Below are 19,946 nucleotides of genomic sequence, written 5' to 3' on the forward strand. Positions count from 1 at the left end.
GTGAACGCCGCACGCGCAAGAGCCTCCCATTGGTCTCCAACCGGCGGCGGGCTCTCGAGTGGGGGCTTCCAGTAGGCGAAGGGGCCGGGGGCGGCAGCGCCAGCTGTCCATCACAGGCCACGCCCTCCTCGGCCCAACTCCCGCTGTGGTCCTGCCCATGGGGGCGGAACCCGTGAAGCCACGCCGAAAACTTGCCCACTCCTTGGGCGATTCCATTGGCTGGAAGGCCGTGGGAAGCTACTACCAGCAACCAATTGGAACGCACACTTGGCACCGCATGCTTTCTCAGGAGCCAATAGAGGAGAGGGAGAGCGAAGCGCTTCCTGGGTTCGGGGGTCGGCGGAAGATGGCGGCCGCCGAAGGGGGTTGGTGCTTGTGCGAGTTGCTGAGGTGAGGAGCCGGTGGTGTGGGCTCGCAGGCGTTGTCTGTATCGCGGTGGTACTTGTCCGCCCAGTGCAACTACGGTTGATGGGGGGGGCGCTTTCCTTGTCACGAACCTAGGCTGCTTTCTCAAGACCAGTGAGGGCTTGCCCTCTCACTTTGGGGTCTGCTAGCTAGACTGGAACAGACGGGGGTAAAGACTCAGTTTACCGCTTTTTCTTCTCCTGCCCCACTGCTGGCGAAGGGGTCGAGTTGCCCTCCCTGCTTCAGCTTTTCTCTCTCTTGTTCGCACTCCAAATAGTTTGTCATAAATTACTCTTATTGATTCCTCGTTTTCGTTTATGATTGAGCCCCAAAAAATCATTTTCCAATCTATCATGTCTCTTTTTGGTAAAGAAGAACCTGGATCTTCCTTCCCACGTCTTAGTCTCTCCTCTTTCACTCACCAAAACAGTCCTGTTAACATATGTCACTTAAATATAAAGGTTATGTTGAATCCTCTGCTTTTTGATCACCCGTTTTTTATTTCGGATTGACGTAAAAATAGTGGCGTAAAATATTTTTACCTCTATTACATATTTTATTATTTCTTGTAAAAAAGTTAGGAAATAGATGAGCAAAAAAGATTATTCTCCTGGAATGCTACCATCTGGAGATAACGACTGTTAATATTTTTGGTGAAAAAACTCCCAAACTTTCTTTCGACGTTTATTTGTTGTAATACCACTGTATTTTACGTGTCTTGCCCTACAGTAATAAAACAGACGGCCTACACAGCTCTTCTAACGCCTACATATTTTTGTTCAGGTTGAAAATTTATAATTAACACGATAGCATCCTGAATAGCAGTATATACACATTCTTTCCAAAATTCAGATATTGTTTCTTCATTTTTGTCCTTTCTACTTCAAATTCTATAATGGTTGTTTAAAACATTGCGAACGGGAAAGTCTGTTTTCAGAGCCTTCGTATTCTTCCCTGCCATTTGAAATATCCCTAACCTAGTGCTTTGCACATAATAATGGCTAAATAAATGTTTGTTGAATGCGTGACTCACTGTTGATTACAGTTATGTTTTTAAAGCATTATTTTTAAACATGGGTAAACATTATTTAATAGTACATATTTTAGTTATATTTAAATAAATTCTAAAATGGGCAATTTTGATGTGCAAGTACTGTAGGATGTTTAGTAAACTTATTTACAGAACTTGTAAGTGTATCTTTGAAACTAACAGACTCAAAATAAAGGAGTGGTTCATTAGTTTAGTCATTACTATGATTTTTTCTTCTGATCTTAAGTTAAATAGTTCAATTTGAAAATCCTATCACATGAATTTTCCCACCTAAGTCATTTGAAGGAAATATTATAAAAACCTTTGGATTCTATGAGTCAGCTACATTTTAAATTAAATGGGTTTTTGACTTGTCCTGGAAAAGCTAAATGAATTCATAAACTTTTTTTAATTCCTCAGTTTTCATTTCTAATATGCTAAAATACTAGTAGGTATAATCACTGTAAACCAGTGGTTCTCAACAAGGAGTGATTTTGCCCCTGCAGGAGATTTAGCAGCATCTCGAGATAATTTTGATTGTCATGATTGGCAGGGTGCTACTAGCATCCAGTGGGTTGAGGCCAGGGATGCAGCTAAACATCCTGTAATGCACAGGACACCCCCAGAACAAAGTTATCTGGTCTAAGAGGTCAGTAGTGCCGAGGTTGGGAAACCCTGATGTAAACAAAAGCAGTATAGGGTCCTCAGTAATTTCTCAGAATATAAGGGTGTCCTGAGACCCAAATCATTTTGACAAGTCAGATATGTCTTCAAGTAATGAATGGAGTTGTTCACAATAGGAATTCACATATGAGAAATTGATTTCAAAACTAAATATCAATAAGATGTTTATTTCTCTAAAGACTTGGTGTGTTTTCTTCTTACAGACAATGAAAACGATGTAACTACACAAATTATCCCCATGTTTGCTTTGGTCATTAAGCAGCCCAGAGTCCAATCTGCTGTTCTCCTCTACGCACAAACTTAGAGCCTGCGTAGCTATGTCCCCTCACCTGTCTTCCTTCCCCCCCAAAACACTTTAACTCTATATTTTCCCTGGTCTTGATTTTCATTATTAAAATTTTAGTATTTTATTGTTTTTACGTCCTTTAAGCCCCTCAGATCCTTTATAAAGGGTTTGCAGGGTATAAGAAATATTGTTAGGTACCAACTCTATTGACCAATTCTAAGAGGTAAACATACCTTGAGAAATTATTTCAACATAATTTAAGAGACACCTGAGGAGGTAATAACATTTTGCATTCAGTCATCAAATACTTATCGGATGCCTTCTCTGTGTCAGGTGTTACGCTAGGCCTTGGGATACGGCGGTGAACACGCCTGGGTCCTCGCCTTTGGAGAGCTGCAGTCGACCTGGCAGTAATAGAGAACCTTTTAGCAGTCAGTGTGGGAGGGAGCATACTAATGTGCGTGAAGTAGAACATTAGTGGATTTTTGGCAGCTCATTCTGAGGCACATAAAGGAAAGCAGTGATTTTAGGCTCATGTAAACACATCAAAAGCAGAACTCAGAATAGAATTGGAGAAATTTAGATTCCATTCCTCTTACCCCAGAAATTGTTCTACTTGAAGTGAAATGAGAGAATACGAATGATTTACTATCTCACCAAACTTTGAACTAATGGAATATTGATCCTTCAACAAGACATGTTTCTTTGGGCTACATATTGTCATTTTGAGGGCCAAATGCCATTCCTAATCATGTCTTATTTAAGTTAAATTTTTTTAAATCCCTTAACACATACACTGAGTTGATAGAAAAGTGGCTCAACATTGATCAGCAGTAAAGCTGATCAGAAAGAAAAAATATGTTAAATTGCTAGCATGCTGTGTGGATTGGAATTAAAGGGGACTTGGCACTTTTGTCACTGAAGATTTTGTAGCATTAGAATTTTAATAATTGAGGGCCGGCCCGGTGGCGCAGCGGTTAAGTTCGAACATTCCGCTTCGGCGGCGGGGTTCACCGGTTCAGATCCCGGGTACAGACATGGCACTGCTTGGCAAGCCACGCTGTGGCAGGCGTCCCACATATAAAGTAGAGGAAGATGGGCACGGATGTTAGCTCAGGGCCAGTCTTCTTCAGCAAAAAGAGGAGGATTGGCAGCAGTTAGCTCAGGGCTAATCTTCCTAAAAAGAAGAATTTTAATAATTGAGTATTTTGTGAGCAGACTCATAAGATATAAAAATTTTCTCTGCTACTAATATATAAAGTTGATACGTAAAAGTAGACGTTAATTTGTAGTTTTTTTATTTAAGGGGCATTATATCAATTTTCACCTTTCCCTTCTTGTTTCAGGTTTTTTTATTCATTATTTTTCCCTGGGCTAATTGTATGTGGAACTCTGTGTGTGTGTTTGGTCATTATCCTTTGGGGAATCAGACTGCTGCTACAGAGAAAGAAAAAGTCAGCGTCAACTAGCAAAAATGGGAATAATCAAATGGTGATTGCATTTTTTCATCCGTACTGCAATGCTGGCGGAGGAGGAGAAAGAGTTTTATGGTGTGCCTTAAGGGCCCTGCAGAAAAAGTAGGTATGCATCTTTATTGGCTAATTTGCTATATCGTTACCATTTTTAAAAAATCATTACCCCAGAATTCATCTTTCTCTAGTACCTTATTCATACCCAGGAGCTTCTTTTTTAACTGTTTTCAATAGGGAAATATTCTCCCATATGCCAACCTGCCTTACAAGATCCTATTGAATTTTAGTTGATATGATAAAGAAATGGGAAGGGAAAGGATCTGGCCTTTTACGGCATAATTTAGTTGGGATAACTAATCACCTTGGGAGAGCGTGTGGAGAAGAGATTGAATAATAAACAGAAATAAACCATGTACTGTGGAGTTCTTTAAACCTGAATACTTTTAGTCAGTGGTGGCACACAGGAAATCATCTCTATGAAAGCATCTATTTGATTCTAATTTTGATGTCATTACCAGTTGGATAGTCTTAAGTAAGTTACCATGTTAGAAAGAATATGGTGTTACACACCACTTAATGTTTTCGGCTTCCTTCTCCCCACCCCTTTCCAAAAAATATTTTTGATTCCATTTTAGAAGGGAAAAAGTACAGTAAAATATAGGTTCCATTATTGTTGAAAACTGTTTTCCTTCCATGGTTACCCCACTTCCTGGCATACTCCCTTCATACAGTTCCAAAGCCTTCACAGTAATTCCCTTAGCTCTGCAGTTCTGTATTCTTGGCCCATCCTGACTTCTAGCCACCATCCCTGAATTTCCTCTGCCATCTTCTGTAACTGCCTGAATCTAAAGAATTTTCTTAAATCCCAGTTTAATTCCTGCCTCCTTGAAGCCCTCCCTACTCTAATGCTACTATTCTGTCCTTCTCATAACTCTGTGCGTTAGCTTTGTCTCTCTAACTAGATTATCTAACTCTTGAGGACAGCGGTAAAGTTTCATGATGTCTGTACACATACTCTCCACCAACTCCTAACTCACATACAAGAAAAAAATCCAAATAATTAGTATCATCTAGAAGATACTTTTTCATCTTGCTCTTGCCGTGTTTTGTTTCTCATCCCTCCCTGTACCTTCACATGTACTTTGCTCCAGCATACTGGACCAGGAGCATCATGCTATCTCTGTATTTTGGTTTTGGTTTTTTTGAGGAAGATTAGCCGTGAGCTAACATCTGCCACCAATCCTCCTCTTTTTGCGGTGGAAGATTGGCCCTGAACGAACATCCATGCCCATCTTCCTCTATTTTATCTTGGGATGCCTGCCACAGCATGGCTTGGCAAGTGGTGCGTAGGTCCACATCCAGGATCTGAACTGGCAAACCCCAGGCTCCCAAAGCGGAACATGAGAACTTAACCTCTGCACCACCAGGCTGGCCCCATCATGCTCTCTCTGGATTACTTGCCTTTCTGTATATTGTTCTTTTTCTCTGAAATACCTTTTTCTCCTCACTTAATTCCTACAAGTCTTTCCTGACTCAACGTAAGCTACAGCGCACATTTTATTCAATCTAGCAATATTTGTTGGGGACCTACCATGTATCAAGCGTTGTTCTAGGAGTTGAGATTAAACGGTGATCAAGGTAGATCAAGTACCTCTTGTGGACCTTAGATATTAGTTGAGAGAGACAAGGTAATAAGCAAAGAAGAAAAATATCAAATGGTGAGAAGTGCTATATAAGAAATTAAAATAGGATAATATGAATGTCTCTGGATACTTAAGATTGGAGAATTAGGGGCCCGCTGGTGGCGCAGCAGTTAAGTGCTCATGTTCTGCTTTGGCAGCCTGGGCTTCACCGGTTCGGATCCTGGGTGCGGACTTGGCACCACTTGGCAAAAGCCATGCTGTGGTAGGCATCCCACGTATAAAGCAGAGGAAGATGGGCACGGATGTGAGCTCAGGGTCAGTCTTCCTCAGAAAAAAGAGGATTGGCAGATGTTAGCTCAGGGCTAATCTTCCTTGAGAAAAAAAGAAAGATTGAATAATTAGGGAAAATCCCCAAGGAGATAACACTTAACTGAAATCTGAATGACAAAAGTAGCTGACATTTCCTGAGCTTTAACTACATGCCAGGCATTGTTTGAAGTTTTTTTATGTGTAGGCTCACTCAATCCTCACCACAACTTTCTGAGGTTGTTACTATTACCCTCATTTGACAGACAGGAAGCTGGATTAGTAGAGCTCACATTCTAAACCACACGCTCTACTGCTGGCCTTATGGAAAGAGTGAAAATGAGAAAAGGGAATTCACTGCCAGTCCCCTAAAACAGGAAGGAGCTGGGCTTGTTCAAAGGAAGGAAGCCAGTTTGGCTGAACTCTAGTAGGTAAGGTTAAGAAGATAAGGGGAGGTGACCAAGGAAGGCCACTTATACAGGGCTTGAGTGAGCAGGGGAAGGAGTTTAGATTTTATTCTGAGTGTTATAGAAAGGCTAATGAGTGTTTAAACAGAGGGATGATATTCTGCTTACTTATTGCTGCGTAATAAACCACCCCAAAATTTAATGGCCTAAAACAAGAACTTATTATTTCTCACAGCTTGGGGGTTGACAGCCCTGTTTGGAACCCTTCATACTCAGACTGTTGCAGTTAGATGGCAGCTGGGGCTGGAGTCATCAGCAGGCTTTTTCACTCGCATATCTGGTTCCTGGGATGAGATGACTGGAACAACTCAGGGTTGGGGGTGGGGAAGGGGACAGGAAGGAGCGGGTGCTGGGGCTGGTCGGGCATCTCTGTCAACAGGCAGCCTCTCCATGTGACTAGATTGGGCATACACACAACGTGGCCATCTCAGGATAGTCAGACTTCCTACATGACAGCTGTCTCCCCCTACAGTGAAGTAGAAGCTGCCGGTCTCTTAGAGCCTGGGTCCAGAAACTGGCCTGGAGTCACTTTTGCAATATTCTGTTGTAAAAGCAGTCACAGAGCAACTGTTATTCCAGGGGAGGGGAGATAGATCCATCCCACCTTTTGATGAGAAAAGTCATGAAGAATTTGTGGCCGTCTTTAAGCTACCAGGGAAAACAGTCCTTTTTACATTTTATGGGGATCATTCTGGCTGCTGGGAGCCGGCTGGGGAGAAGTCGTCAGATGCTCCTCCATTAGGCTTCGACAGCATCCTGTGGCTGTCTTTATCAATACAGATCACACAGTTCTGCAGTTATTTGTTTATATATCTGTGTTCTCCACTGGCCTGAGCTCCTTGAGGATAAAGACTCTCTCATCCCTGAATCCCCAGAATCTAGTAGCTCATACTAGATAATAAATGTTTTATGACTCAAAGAATAATTATAAACATAATCAGAGGGAGACCAAAGCATTAAAAGTCATGAGTATACTTTTACGTATTTCCGTTACAATTATATCATATCTAATTGTGATGTAGGCACAAGATCTAGCTTTTAAAACTGTTTTGCATTTCTCGGATTAAAACACTGAGTAGGGGCCAGCCCCGTGGGCGAGTGGTTAAGTTTGTGCACTCGCTGCGGCGGCCCAGGGTTTCACTGGTTCGGATCCTGGGTGCGGACATGGCACCACTCGTCAGGCCACCTTGAGGCAGCGTCCCACATGCCACAACTAGAAGGACCTGCAACTAAGATAGACGACTATGTGCCGGGGGTGATTTGGGGAGATACAGCAGAAAAAAAAGAAACAGAGTAATGCTTTAGCATTTATGATCCTATCTAAAGATAACTTTTGTGAATTTTAACTCTTCTTTATGAGTAATTAATATTTCATTATCATTTTTATACTGAGAAAGTTTTCAAAATAAGAATTTTTAATATTTCTTAAAAATATCTCATTCATAAATCAGCAATTTTTGTTAGTGTCTGCCCTATGCAAGACTCTTAGTGGAAGAAATTGCAAAGAACTAGAAGTCTCATTTGGAGAATGAACATTTTAGTTGTAGGGCAGTGGAAGGCTTAGGAAAGAGCAGGGTCAGTAGTCCAAAAAGAATGAATGAAAAACAGTGGAAAATAGTCTAAAAATAAGCTTCTTTATGATTGTGAGAAAATTATCTACAACTGTTTGCTTGATTTTAACCTAAATTAATGAAATTCTTAACTATTACATTCTATTTTAGGTATCCTGAAGCCATTTATGTTGTTTATACTGGCGATGTTAATGTCAACGGTCAGCAGATACTAGACGGCGCTTTCAGAAGATTTAACATCAGATTGATGCGGCCCGTGAAGTTTGTTTTCTTAAGGAAACGCTACCTTGTGGAAGACTCACTCTATCCACACTTCACACTGCTAGGCCAAAGTCTAGGATCCGTTCTTCTTGGCTGGGAAGCTCTGACGCAGTGTGTCCCTGATGTGTACATCGATTCAATGGGATATGCTTTCACGCTTCCTCTGTTTAAGTATTTAGGTGGTTGTCGAGTTGGAAGCTATGTTCATTATCCCACCATCAGCACTGACATGCTGTCTGTAGTGAAGAATCAAAACACTGGGTTTAATAATGCAGCCTTCATTACCAGGAATCGTTTTCTCAGCAAAGTAAAGCTCATCTACTACTATTTATTTGCTTTTATTTATGGACTTGTCGGTTCTTGCAGTGATGTCGTCATGGTCAATTCCTCTTGGACACTAAACCACATTCTCTCACTGTGGAAGGTCGGGAATTGCACTCACATAGTTTACCCACCTTGTGATGTGCAGACATTTCTGGACATTCCCTTACATGAGAAAAAGACGCCAGGACATTTACTGGTGTCTATTGGCCAGTTCCGGCCCGAAAAGAATCATCCTTTGCAGATCAGAGCCTTTGCTAAATTGCTGAGTAAGAAGGAGGCTGAGTTACTTCCTTCCCTCAAACTCGTCCTCATTGGAGGTTGTCGGAACCAAGACGACGAACTTAGGGTAGACCAACTGAGAAGGCTTTCTGAGGATCTCGGAGTTCAGGAAAATGTGGAATTTAAAATAAACATTCCATTTGATGAATTAAAGAATTACTTATCTGAAGCAACAATTGGTCTGCATACCATGTGGAACGAGCATTTTGGAATTGGTGAGTTTGTCCTTTAAAACAACTTGTTTGGTGCCATGAGATATACATTTTAGATTGTTTTGATAAAAAATAGTCTGGAAGTTTTCATCAAGTCCTAATTCTCCTCCCCTAGTCCACCAAGTGTGCTTTCGTCAGTGGAGATCCTTTAAGACATAATGATATGTAGTCGATAATAATAGCTAATATTTGGCGCCAGCCTGGTGATGCAGCGGTTAAGTTCACACGTTCCACTTCAGCGGCCCAGCGTTTACCGTTTCAGATCCCGGGTGCAGACCTACGCACTGCTTGTCAAGCCGTGCTGTGGCAGGCATCCCACATATAAAGTAGAGGAAGATGGGCATGGATGTTAGCTCAGGGCCAGGCTTCCTCAAAAAAAAAGCAAATAGCTAATATTTATTGACTGCTTACTGTGTGTGGGTCACTGTTGAGGTCTTTACAAGTATTATCTAATTTAATCCTCTCTAAAACCCTCTTTGATAGGTATTATTATTATTTCCATTTTATAAATAAACTCAGACATGGAAAGATTTAGAACTTGCCCAAGTTCCATCCCACAGAAAGAGGCGGAGCCCGGATTCTAACCCAGAGAGCCTCTGCTCTTAGCTCCTACATTTCCTCTCCCCACCAAACCCCAGCCACGTCCTGGGACAGATTCCTGGGCCCTACCCCATCCCGCTGAAGGACCACATCAGGATCTCCGGGTGGGGCCCAGGTAGAGGTATTTTGGTAAAGCTCCTCAGGTGATTCTGTTATGGACCAAAAGCTGAGAACCACTGTCTCTAGGTGGGCTTGTCAGAGTAATTCTTTTAGTTCTTTTATTGATTCTGTACTCGTTATTGGAGTGGCCTCTCCTTTCTGCCAAATCCCATCATAAGTGTTCAACTTAAATCTCCTTGCCCTTCACTTTAGCCTGCCTTGTTTATTCCAGCACGAACTGCTCTCTCCACTCTGACCTCCTGTTGTGCACACATTTTGGTATAAAATCAAGTACTGTTTTGTGTCTCATTTGGTTCCACATATATTTCTCATGTGCCTACTTTGTGCCTCTCACTGTAGGAAAATATAAATGTGAAGTTTCCTACCCAAAGGCTACGGTTCCCCTTATCCGCCTTCTAGCCCTGGTTCGTAGCACAGTACTAAGCTCAGACGTACAGCAAGACTTGTTGATCCGAACCTTCTGCATGGAGCCTTCCACGGATACTTATTGAGCATTTACGGTGCCAGGCACAGGGGTGGGTGCTGGAAGTATGACTATGAAATAGGAGCTGTTCTTCCCCTCAGAGGCTGACAGCTCTGCGAGTGCTGTCGACAGGTTACCCAGGCATTTACTGTACAGTGTGCCAAGTCTGTGCTAGGGAAGAGCGGGGTGATGGGGAAACACCTAAGAGAAACGCCTAACGCAGACTCATGGGATCAGAGAACAATTGCCCGAGGAAATGATGTGACATGTAAGCTGGGGCCTGGAGAATAATTAGAAGTTAGCCATGCGAAAGAGGGGAGAGTATCCAGCAGAGGGAATAGCATTGTGACAGAAGGCGCAAAAGGAGCATTGGCAGGCATGTTCAAGGAAATGAGTGTGGTACAGCTGCAGCATGAGGAGGAGCAGCAAGACGATGGAGAGGTGATCTGCAGCCAGATCACACGGCCGTGTTGAGCAAGTGGGACAAGCTAGAAAGATTTTCAGTATTGGGTTTAAAAGCTCTTTGTCTCCTGAAGTTCACTCTGGCTGCAGTGGGGGGAGTGGGTCGGTGAGGAGCAGGGAGAGCAAGGCTACAAAGGCGGGAGACGAGTTGGGCTGCAGCAGCCTAGGTGAGAGGTGCTGGCGCTCGGAACTTGCTAGGTGCACACGCTTGAGGGAGATTCTGAAGCGGTAGTGAACAGGCCTTGTGATTAATTGGGTGTGCTAAATGAGGGAGGAAGAGGAGTCGGAGAGGACCGCCTAGGGTTTGCAGTTTGGACACCTGTGTGAATGGTGATGGCTTTCACCGAGAGAGGGAATAGAGGCAGGTGATGAGCCACATTTCGAGCATGTAGAGTTTGAATTGTCTGGGGGACATACAAGTGTGTGTGTCCAGCAGGCAGTTGTATATATGACGGAAGTCTAGGGGAAGGACCTGAGCCGGCAATAGAGAGTGGGGAGTTGTCCTTGGCACCACTCGTCAGGCCATGCTGAGGTGGCGTCCCACACAGCACAACCAGAAGGACCTACAACTAGAATATACAGCTATGTACTTGGGGGCTTTGGGGAGAAGAAAATAAAAAGATTGGCAACAGATGTTAGCTCAGGGCTAATCTTTGAAAAAAAAAAGAGTCAAGTTGTGGTAAGCTAAGCATTGAGTACAGGTGAGCAAGTGGGGTTAGAGTGCAAACCACACTTTCCATAAGTTTATCTGTAAAAGGGAGGTAGGTGAAAGAAGAGACGACATCTAGAGGAGGACTTGTGACCTGAAGAGGTGTGTGCGTGCGCCTTGTTTTTAGGAGTTTGAACTAGCTGAAATGCTGATAGGAAGGAGCCAGCGGAGAGGGAGAGGTGCCAGACCATGGAGGGAGAGGGTAAGATCGATTGGATGGAGATCTCTGAGAGAGTGCAGAGGAGTGGTATCCAGCCTTGCACGGAATATGATGGGGTAATCCGTATTTTTCAAATAAGAGTTCAAATTACAGCATTAGCAGAAAATTCTGTTTTGTAGAGACTTCCCCAGTGTTGAGGAAACAGTGGTAATGATTTAACTTCTCTGCTACGCATCTAGAATAATATCAGCTCTGAGCCATCCTTTGGAGAGGTGAGGGAAAGTCAGCTAAATAATTTTCTGAAAGGCTTAATTCTCTCTAGAAGGGAGGTTAAGAAAGGCTGGCTAGGGGGGCCGGTCCCGTGGCCAAGTTAAGTTCGCGTGCTCTCCTCTGGAGGCCTAGGGTTTTGGTGATTCGGATCCTGGGTGCGGACATAGCAACACTCATCAGGCCATGCTGAGGCGGCGTCCCACATTCCCACAACTGGAAGGACTCACAACTAAATAATAAACTACTGTGTACTGGGGGATTTGGGGAGAAAAAGCAGGGGGGAAAAAAAGAAGATTGGCAACAGTTGTTAGCTCAGGTGCCAATCTTAAAAAAAAAAGAAAGGCTGGCTAGTAGTTCATACCCTCACCCACATCATTTAGCAGAAACTAACCAAAACTTTCATTTAGTTCAACCCTGCTATTGGGCACACAGTTGTCTCAGACTTGCCAGCAATCCAGGAAGTACAATCCAGCAATAGCATGCTTCACTAAGGTGCCTTACTTTTTTCCTAATGCTGTAATTTGAATTCTTAAAATTTGCTTTTGGTATGTTTTTACTCCTTTTATCTTTCAATATCCATGAATTATCTACCATTTTGGTAAACATTCTCTAGTCTTTTACTTTATCTTCAGTATATCTGTTTTTTATAAACTATTCTTCCGTCTACTTGTCTATTTTAATTAAGAACAAAGCGGCATTATTGTGAAGCTTTGAAAACCAAAAAACTTGAAATTATTTTATTTTGCACCATGGAACTTAAATGAGCAAATTTATAGACGAACAGACATTTAATTGAGTTTCTCATGAGGCTCTTAAAATGTTTGAAGGGTTCTGCTCATCTTTGTTCTTATGAACACATTCAGAAACTTAAAAGACGACATGATTTTTGTTTCTTTCTCAGGAGTTGTCGAGTGTATGGCAGCTGGCACAATTATCCTTGCACACAATTCAGGGGGCCCGAAGCTTGACATTGTCATTCTTCATGAAGGAGAGAGAACTGGATTTCTGGCTGAAAGTGAAGAGGGCTATGCTGAAACTATGGCTCATATTCTTTCCATGTCTGTGGAAAAGAGACTGCAAATCAGAAACAATGCTCGTGCGTCTGTAAGCAGATTCTCCGATCAGGAGTTTGAAGTGACATTCCTATCATCTGTGGAGAAGTTATTTAAATAATGCCATATCTGTATAAATTAAAGATATTTTATATAAAATGGTTAAACACCTTCATATGTTAATATTTTTCTAAACTCGTCCCCTATTGTAGTAAAGTCAGCCTAAGCAGTGTGCTCAGAAGTATCTATCTAGGCAAGGTATTTATTGCCAGGAAAAAGGGCTGCCTTTCCTAAATGGAAGAGGTAACCTTATATAGTTTCAATGTAAAAATTTTAGATTAGTATTTGGTCTCAAATTCTGAAAAATGTGAATCTGAAAGAAAAAAAGGAACAATCTTAATTTGGGTATAATCCAGATTTTTAAAATCCTATTTGTCAAATCACTTTACTTTAGAAACCAGGAAAGAGAATTTTCTTTTAGAAAAAAGGAAATGTTGAAAGAAAAATGGATGACTGATAATTGATTAGTACTTTAGAGTTGTTCTGACATGGAACCCAAAAATTCTGGTACATTAAATGCTAAACAATATTGTGGATGACCTTTTTGAATATATCTAATGATTTTCTTAAAAGAAGAAAGAAACTCTAAGCAGGCTTAATCATGTTCCAAAAGCATACAGTCAAAAGACCAACTGACTGACTGCTCTGTGGGTGTGTGTAGGCGCGTAGAGGCCAACGGACTGCCGGCAGTCCTTTCCATAACTGGGTGTTTGTGAAAATAACTTTTTGTTTAGTGCTGGCAGTACGTCTGAACTGATACAAGGGAGCAGTCTCACGATCCCTTAACCCTTCCACACCTCAGAGGCCGGAAGTCAGCTTCAAGTCATTCAAGAGGTCTGAGTGAGAACGTCATAAATTGTTTTTCAGATAGTAATGATGTAATATACGGATCCGTTCACACAGTCTCTATTGTCAGCATCATGCATTATAAGATAACAAGGTGGCATTTTGCAAAGAGCATCTGACTAGCAGTTAGAATACCTGGGCCTGACCTCAGCGTCATCATTTACATACGTCTGACCTTTTGACGCTAAAGTTGCTTCTTAATCTTTCTGAAACTTGGACTCTTCATCCATAATCTGCACGTGGTAATACCTGTCCTCACTACCTTTTAGAGTTGTGATACTGAGATGGGAAGTATTTGAAAGTACTTCAAAAATTATAAAAGTTACTTTAATTAAAGGCGACAATATATAGTCAATGTCCTCTATAATCCTGTCTTTATCAGTGCATTGGGACTCGACTCTATACAGAGTCTTGGTTACTAAACCAGTAGCTAGGAATGAGTATAAATTTACCAGGACTTCTATCCTCAGTAACTAGCATGGAAAGGTACTATAAGCATGTGCAGCTATGGCAATGGAGACCTATAAGGGTTGGCACTTTCTGCATACAAAATCAATTCCTCCTTGTTCAGTAAATTGACCTCCTTCACAGTCTATACATCTTTGTGTTAGGGGCATGTAAAAAGGGTATATTTTTCCTTTCCAGTCTCCTCCCGTCCATTCATCCCACCAGTCAGCTTCATTATCTACTCCCCATTACATTGCTGACTCCTCTGCAGGCCATCTTTGTCATCAGATCAAAAAGCAGCAAAACTGAGTCCCAGGGTGTTCTGACACACTAACATAGTTTTGTGTTGGAGCTTATTCAGTTTAGGAAAGAAAGACTAGTGGAAATTGGGGCTAGAAGGAACCCTACAAATTCTCTAGTCTAGTTTTATTATTTTCAACTTTACAGACAAGAACGATTTAAGGAACTCAGAGTCCTTCAGTATCACAAAGCTGTTTAATGGCAAAAGTAGGATTATAAACTGAAGTTCTGACTCCCAGCCCCGTGCTTTTGCTCATCTTATAGTTAGTGTTTAAGATTCATACCATTGCCCACTCAGCCTACCATCTACCCAAAGACAATCAGGGGGCTAAAGATTAAAAAATTGAGATGGACAGAGCAAAAGTAGAGGATGTAGTAAAGGAAGAAATCATTCTGGAATTCCATAAAACATTTTTTAAGCTGGTTTCTTCAAAATGATTTTCATTTATCACAAACATATCATTGGAAAATATCACTTGCATGTACATTCACTTTCAATGTTCCTAATGTGGTATTCTCTGTTTGGTTTTTTTCTGAATGACTGATACCGTGAAAAGTGTGAAAGCAATATGTCAGCTCCTGTCTGTCTGGAGAATCTCTGGGGGACCATGGATTCCTGGAAGACGTTGCTTTTCAGTGGTCCAAGCATGCTGTGTTTTGAACCCACAGCAGTGGTGACTCACATTCTCCCAACTGTGCACAATAAAGTACATGGTACATGTTCTTTGTATAATAAAGTATTTGTATCTAAATATGATGTAGATCTTGTAGATACAAAATCTATTTGTATCTAAGTATGACCTAAAGAAGTGATTTGCATTATCTTGGAAACTTTCCCCAGTGTGGTGCCTTTTATACCCCTCATGTAGTCTCCCAATTCTGAATTAGTATCTACTACTATTTCCAAGCTCCACATGCCAAAAAAAATGTGGGTTTTTTTGAGGAAGATTAGCCCTGACCTAACATCTGCCAATCCTCCTCTTTTTGCTGAGGAAGACTGGCCCTGAGCTAACATCTGTGCCCATCTTCCTCTACTTTATATGTGGGACACCTACCACAGCATAGCTTGCCAAGCAGTGCCATGTTTGCACCCGGGATCCGAACCAGCGAACCCCGGGCTGCCAAAGCAGAACGTGCGAACTTAACCGCTGTGCCACCGGGCCAGCCCCATACATTTTTTTTTAAAGAAAGAAAGAAGTCTTTTTAAAAGACAAAACAAAACTGTCTTGCCTCTGGTACCCAGGAATAGGTTGTCAGGGTTAAGTGACTTTTTTTAAATGAATGTTTCAGACACAAAAAACTGCGGAGCTTCATACACTTTATTTTAATAATTTTCAGGTATTTTACAAAGTCATCTCATAGACAAAATTATGAGATAGTTGCCAGTATGATTATCAGTGCTTTCAGAATCTTTGTGTTTAATTATGTAAATATACTCTAGACTCCAAGACTATGATATGAATAAATAAACAAAGGAGACTGTGTCTGTGTAAATCTGTCACTGGGTATAACAAAAAAATTACTTGTTAAACCACAAACAATTGTAGTGCTCACGAGAATTCTATTATGCTTCTGTAATTTACCCAACCTCTTCCCTGTTCATCTGTTCCTTTTCCTCTTTCCCCACCCATCTTGACAAAAGCATATTCAGTATCACTAAAGAAATTTCAAAATCACGGTTTATAAAATGACATTCTTTATTTTTAATCTTTTATTTAAAGTTTTCTCTCGCTGTCTTAAATTACCACAAACTAAGTTAAAACAACACAAATTTATTGTCTTACAGTTCTATAGGTCAGAAATCTAAAGGGGATTTCATTAGGCTACAGTCAAGTTGTTGGCAGAGCTGTGTTCCTTGGGCAGGCTTTGGGGAAAATCCATTTCCTTACCTTTCCCAGCTTCTAGAGGCTGCTTGCATACCTTTGCTTTGGCCCCCTCCTGCATCTTCAAAGCCAGCAGCATCAGGCCAACTGCCCCTCACACTGCCATCTCTCTGATTCTTCTGCCTCCCTCTTCCACTTTCAAAGATTCCTTTTTTTTTTGGTGAGGAAAATTGGCCCTGAGTTAACATATGTTGCCAATCTTCCTCTTTCTGCTTGAGGAAGATTGTCACTGAGCTAACATCTTTGCCAATCTTCCTGTATTTTGTATGTGGGATGCCTCCACAGCATGGCTTGATGAGCAATGTGTAGGTCCACACCCAGGATCTGACCCTCTTAACCCCGGGCCTCTGAAGCAGAGCACATGAACTTAACCACTGTGCCACTGGGCCAGCCCCTAAAAATTCTTATGATTACCTTGGGCCCACCTGGATAAACCAAGATATCTCCTCTATTTTAAGGGTAGCTGATTAGCTGGAATTAACCTTAATTCCATCTGCAACCTTAATTCCCCTTTGACATGTAACAATATATTCACAATTTGGGGAGGGGGCGCCACATTACCCTGCCTACTACATATATTATTTTAAGGATTTCTTAATAGAAATTTTAAAGTAAAAATAGTAATTTGTAAACTCAAAAGTTAGTCCTGTTGTCTAAATTGATAGAACAATTAGTAAGTTCTTGGGATCACTAGAAAATCCTTACAATAAATGAATATTTATGACTTGTACCCAAACAGATACTACAGTTAATAGATCTTAACTTGTTGCTTAAGAAAAAGCACAATAATCACATGTATATTTTGACTGGTTGTTGGTAGTGTTGACTTGGTCTTCATCAACAATACAAATTTTGTCATTAGCAGGAATAGAAACGTTCTCCAAGCCTTCCTTTAGTCTGCCTGTTTCTGCACATTCATCCCCTTGCTGTCTCCTAACTTCTCAGAGTCCTTGAGGAACCGCAGGCCTCCCCTCTTTTCTCTTCCTCTTTGGAAACAGCGAGTTTTTCCAGGGATTCTACTACTTCATTTCTCAACTCATCTTCAGATTCTTCAAAATTTCTGAAATAATAAACAGTAAAAATCAACTTTATGATAGCAAAACACTGAAGAATAAGTACAAAAATTAGTGTCCCTTCTCTTTTCCCACCCGCACTTGAGCAATAGGAAATTGCATTTTCACCCAGGTAATAGATTATCATATCTGCCTGATTTCTCTAAAGATGATAAACAACCAATGTTGAGAGAATGAGTCTTCTGTTTAGTTGGACTTGTGTTCGACAACCTTCGTTATGTTTATTAGTACCCATCTACTCTCACATTTCAAAGAAGAGGGAAGATAAAAAAAGAAAAGAAAATGGGCTGCCATATATTGAGCCCTGACTGTACGCCAGTCACTGCCCTAGAGCACTTGACACACACTATATTTCGTCTAATACTAACAACACTTGAGGTAGACACTATTATCATCAATTTATAAAGAAGCTGGGCTCAGGGGCTGGCCCCATGCCATAGTGATTAAGTTCGGTGCTCTCTGCTTCAGCGGCCCAGGTTTGTGGGTTCGGAGACTGGGCACAGACCTACACTACTTGTCAGCCATGCTGTGGTAGTGACCCACATATAAAGTGGAGGAAGACTGGCACAGATGTTAGCTCAGGGCTAATCTTCCTCGGGCAGTGTAGGGGCAGGAAGGGGTGCAGAGCTAGGCTCAAAGAGGTTAAAAAAATGTGCCCAAGGTCCCACAGCTACTAATTAGTAGGACCAGGAATTGAAATTGTGTCTAAAACTGCAACACTGATACTTTTAGAAGGAAGAAGGCCGGAGACCCAAAAAACCATCTCAAAAATCACTAATATTTAAGTGGCAAGTGAAAGAGACTGGGGAAGAGCTGGTAAGAGCCAAGAGCATTCATCCCAGAAGCCAAGGAAGCAGGGAATTTCGAAAAAGGGGGAGCAGCCAAATAAGATGAGGACTGAGAGATGACAATCAGACTTGGCAATTTCAAGGTAATAGATGAGCTTTGCAAGAATATTTCAGAGTGCTATGTAGCAGGAGCCACCATACAGTGGATCAAGAATGCAGTGGGAGGTAAGAAAGTGATGACAATGAGCTTAACCAACTCCGAGGGGAGCCCAGCTCTGAAAGGACAATGCTATGTAGAGAACATGAGGGCAATGGTTTTTTGGTATTTTTCAAGATGGGGGAGATTTGGGTGTGTTTCTATGCTGAGAGAAAGTAGGTAATAGACATTGAAAATAAAGGAGAAAAGTAGATGAACTGATAGGAACAAGGTCACTGAGAAAAGGCTGAGATTCAGATCAACGATGGGCTTTACAAGAAGGGAGGTAGTATTTCCTCTGATAAGGAAGATAGGGAGAGAGAAGGAGATAAGGGCTCATGTGGATATAAAGAAGTTATGTAACAATCGAGATGATTTCACCTACAAACCACGTACTTTCTCTGTGAAGTAGGACGCTGGGTCACATGATAAGAGCAAAGCGGATGAGGGTGAGTGCCCAGGGCTGAGGGTTTCAGAAGAAAGCAGATCAGGCACAGGATTGTTAGATATCACAGAGGACCCCACTAAAATTTACTTGTTAGTGCCCTTGAATCAATGACTCCTAGCGACCCTGTGTAGCAGGGCGGAACCTTGCCCAGTCCTTTTGCGCCATCCTCTCACCTTCCAGCACTCTATCAGACGATGCTCTGGGGCTATTCACAGGGTTTTCATAGCCAAATTTTTTTGGAAGTGGGTGGCCAGGACCTTCTCTCTAGTCTGTCTTAGTCTGCAAGCTCTGCTGAAACCTGTCCTCCATAGGTCACCCTGCTGGTATTTGAAGTGCCGGTGGCATAGCTTCCAGCATCACAGCAACACCCAGACGCCACAGTGTAACAACCAACAGACGGATGGTGTGCTTCTTCGACTGGGAAACAAACCCCGGCTGCAGTGGTGAGCGTGCCAGATCTCAGCCTCTAGACCACCGCGGCTGGCTCCACTAAAATTGGAGATCCTACATTTAGGGTCGACCCGCGATTGCAGCTCCCATTTGCTAGGCTATTATTACTGAGGGATGTGCTTAAACAGGACCTTCCCTTTGTCTTCATTCCTCCACGGCTTAAGCAATATGGCTATGTGTGAATTTCCTTTCACGGTTCCTGCTTGATTATTGTTCTGTTTCCCAGATATTGTGATTCACGACTTTCAATAATTATAAAAAGTTTACAGTTATAATTGCTTTGAATATTGCTTTTCCCCTAGTCTCTTCTTCTGGAATTCCTTTTAGATATATATTGGACCTTCATGCCTCTTAACTCCTCTTTCACATTTCCCAGCTTTTTTTTCCCTCAGATCTATCTTCCAGTTACTAATTTCTTCATTAACTGTACCTATTCTGTTTTTTAAACTGTTGGTCAAATTTTAACTTCTATTAGAAGGATTTTTTACTTCCAGAAGTTCTCTCTGGTTAATTATCAAATCTTCCTGCTCTTTTTTGATGGATCTCCTTTTCTCTCATGTTCGATTCCTTATTTTAATCAAATAATTTTCAATATACAATATTAATTATTATACAAATATTAAATAATCATAAGATAATTATATTACCTGAAATTCTTTATGGTCTAATGCAGCTATTT

At 41.6% G+C, this 19,946-nt stretch overlaps 2 protein-coding genes across 8 annotated transcripts in view; one reads left to right on the forward strand and one right to left on the reverse strand.

Annotated features, from left to right (window-relative positions):
• The first annotated feature begins 322 nt into the window (after positions 1 to 322).
• On the forward strand, positions 323 to 15,443 carry ALG11 (ALG11 alpha-1,2-mannosyltransferase). Its single transcript, XM_046664930.1, has 4 exons — positions 323 to 390; positions 3,752 to 3,982; positions 8,015 to 8,943; positions 12,626 to 15,443. Exons 1-4 carry the CDS (start codon positions 347 to 349, stop codon positions 12,895 to 12,897), a joined length of 1,476 nt encoding a protein of 491 aa, XP_046520886.1. The 5' UTR covers positions 323 to 346; the 3' UTR covers positions 12,898 to 15,443.
• A 1,654-nt stretch (positions 15,444 to 17,097) lies between these two features.
• The window catches only part of NEK5 (NIMA related kinase 5), a 62,481-nt gene continuing 59,632 nt past the window's right edge, over positions 17,098 to 19,946 (reverse strand). For all 7 annotated transcript variants that reach the window (XM_046665132.1, XM_046665129.1, XM_046665133.1 and 4 more), the window contains one exon: positions 17,098 to 17,372. In XM_046665132.1, the coding sequence (XP_046521088.1) occupies positions 17,246 to 17,372 (127 nt within the window). In that variant the 3' untranslated portion in view covers positions 17,098 to 17,245. The remainder of the gene's footprint in view (positions 17,373 to 19,946) is intronic.

The sequence above is a fragment of the Equus quagga genome, chromosome 6 (assembly GCF_021613505.1).
Source record: "Equus quagga isolate Etosha38 chromosome 6, UCLA_HA_Equagga_1.0, whole genome shotgun sequence".
Taxonomy (NCBI): domain Eukaryota; kingdom Metazoa; phylum Chordata; class Mammalia; order Perissodactyla; family Equidae; genus Equus; species Equus quagga.

Coding starts and splice junctions, on each gene's coding strand:
- ALG11 (XM_046664930.1), top strand. CDS start 347: ATGGCGGCCGCCGAAGGGGGTTGGTGCTTGTGCGAGTTGCTGAG. Junction 3,983..8,014: donor TTAAGGGCCCTGCAGAAAAA/GTAGGTATGCAT, acceptor ATTCTATTTTAG/GTATCCTGAAGCCATTTATG. Junction 8,944..12,625: donor GAACGAGCATTTTGGAATTG/GTGAGTTTGTCC, acceptor TTTCTTTCTCAG/GAGTTGTCGAGTGTATGGCA.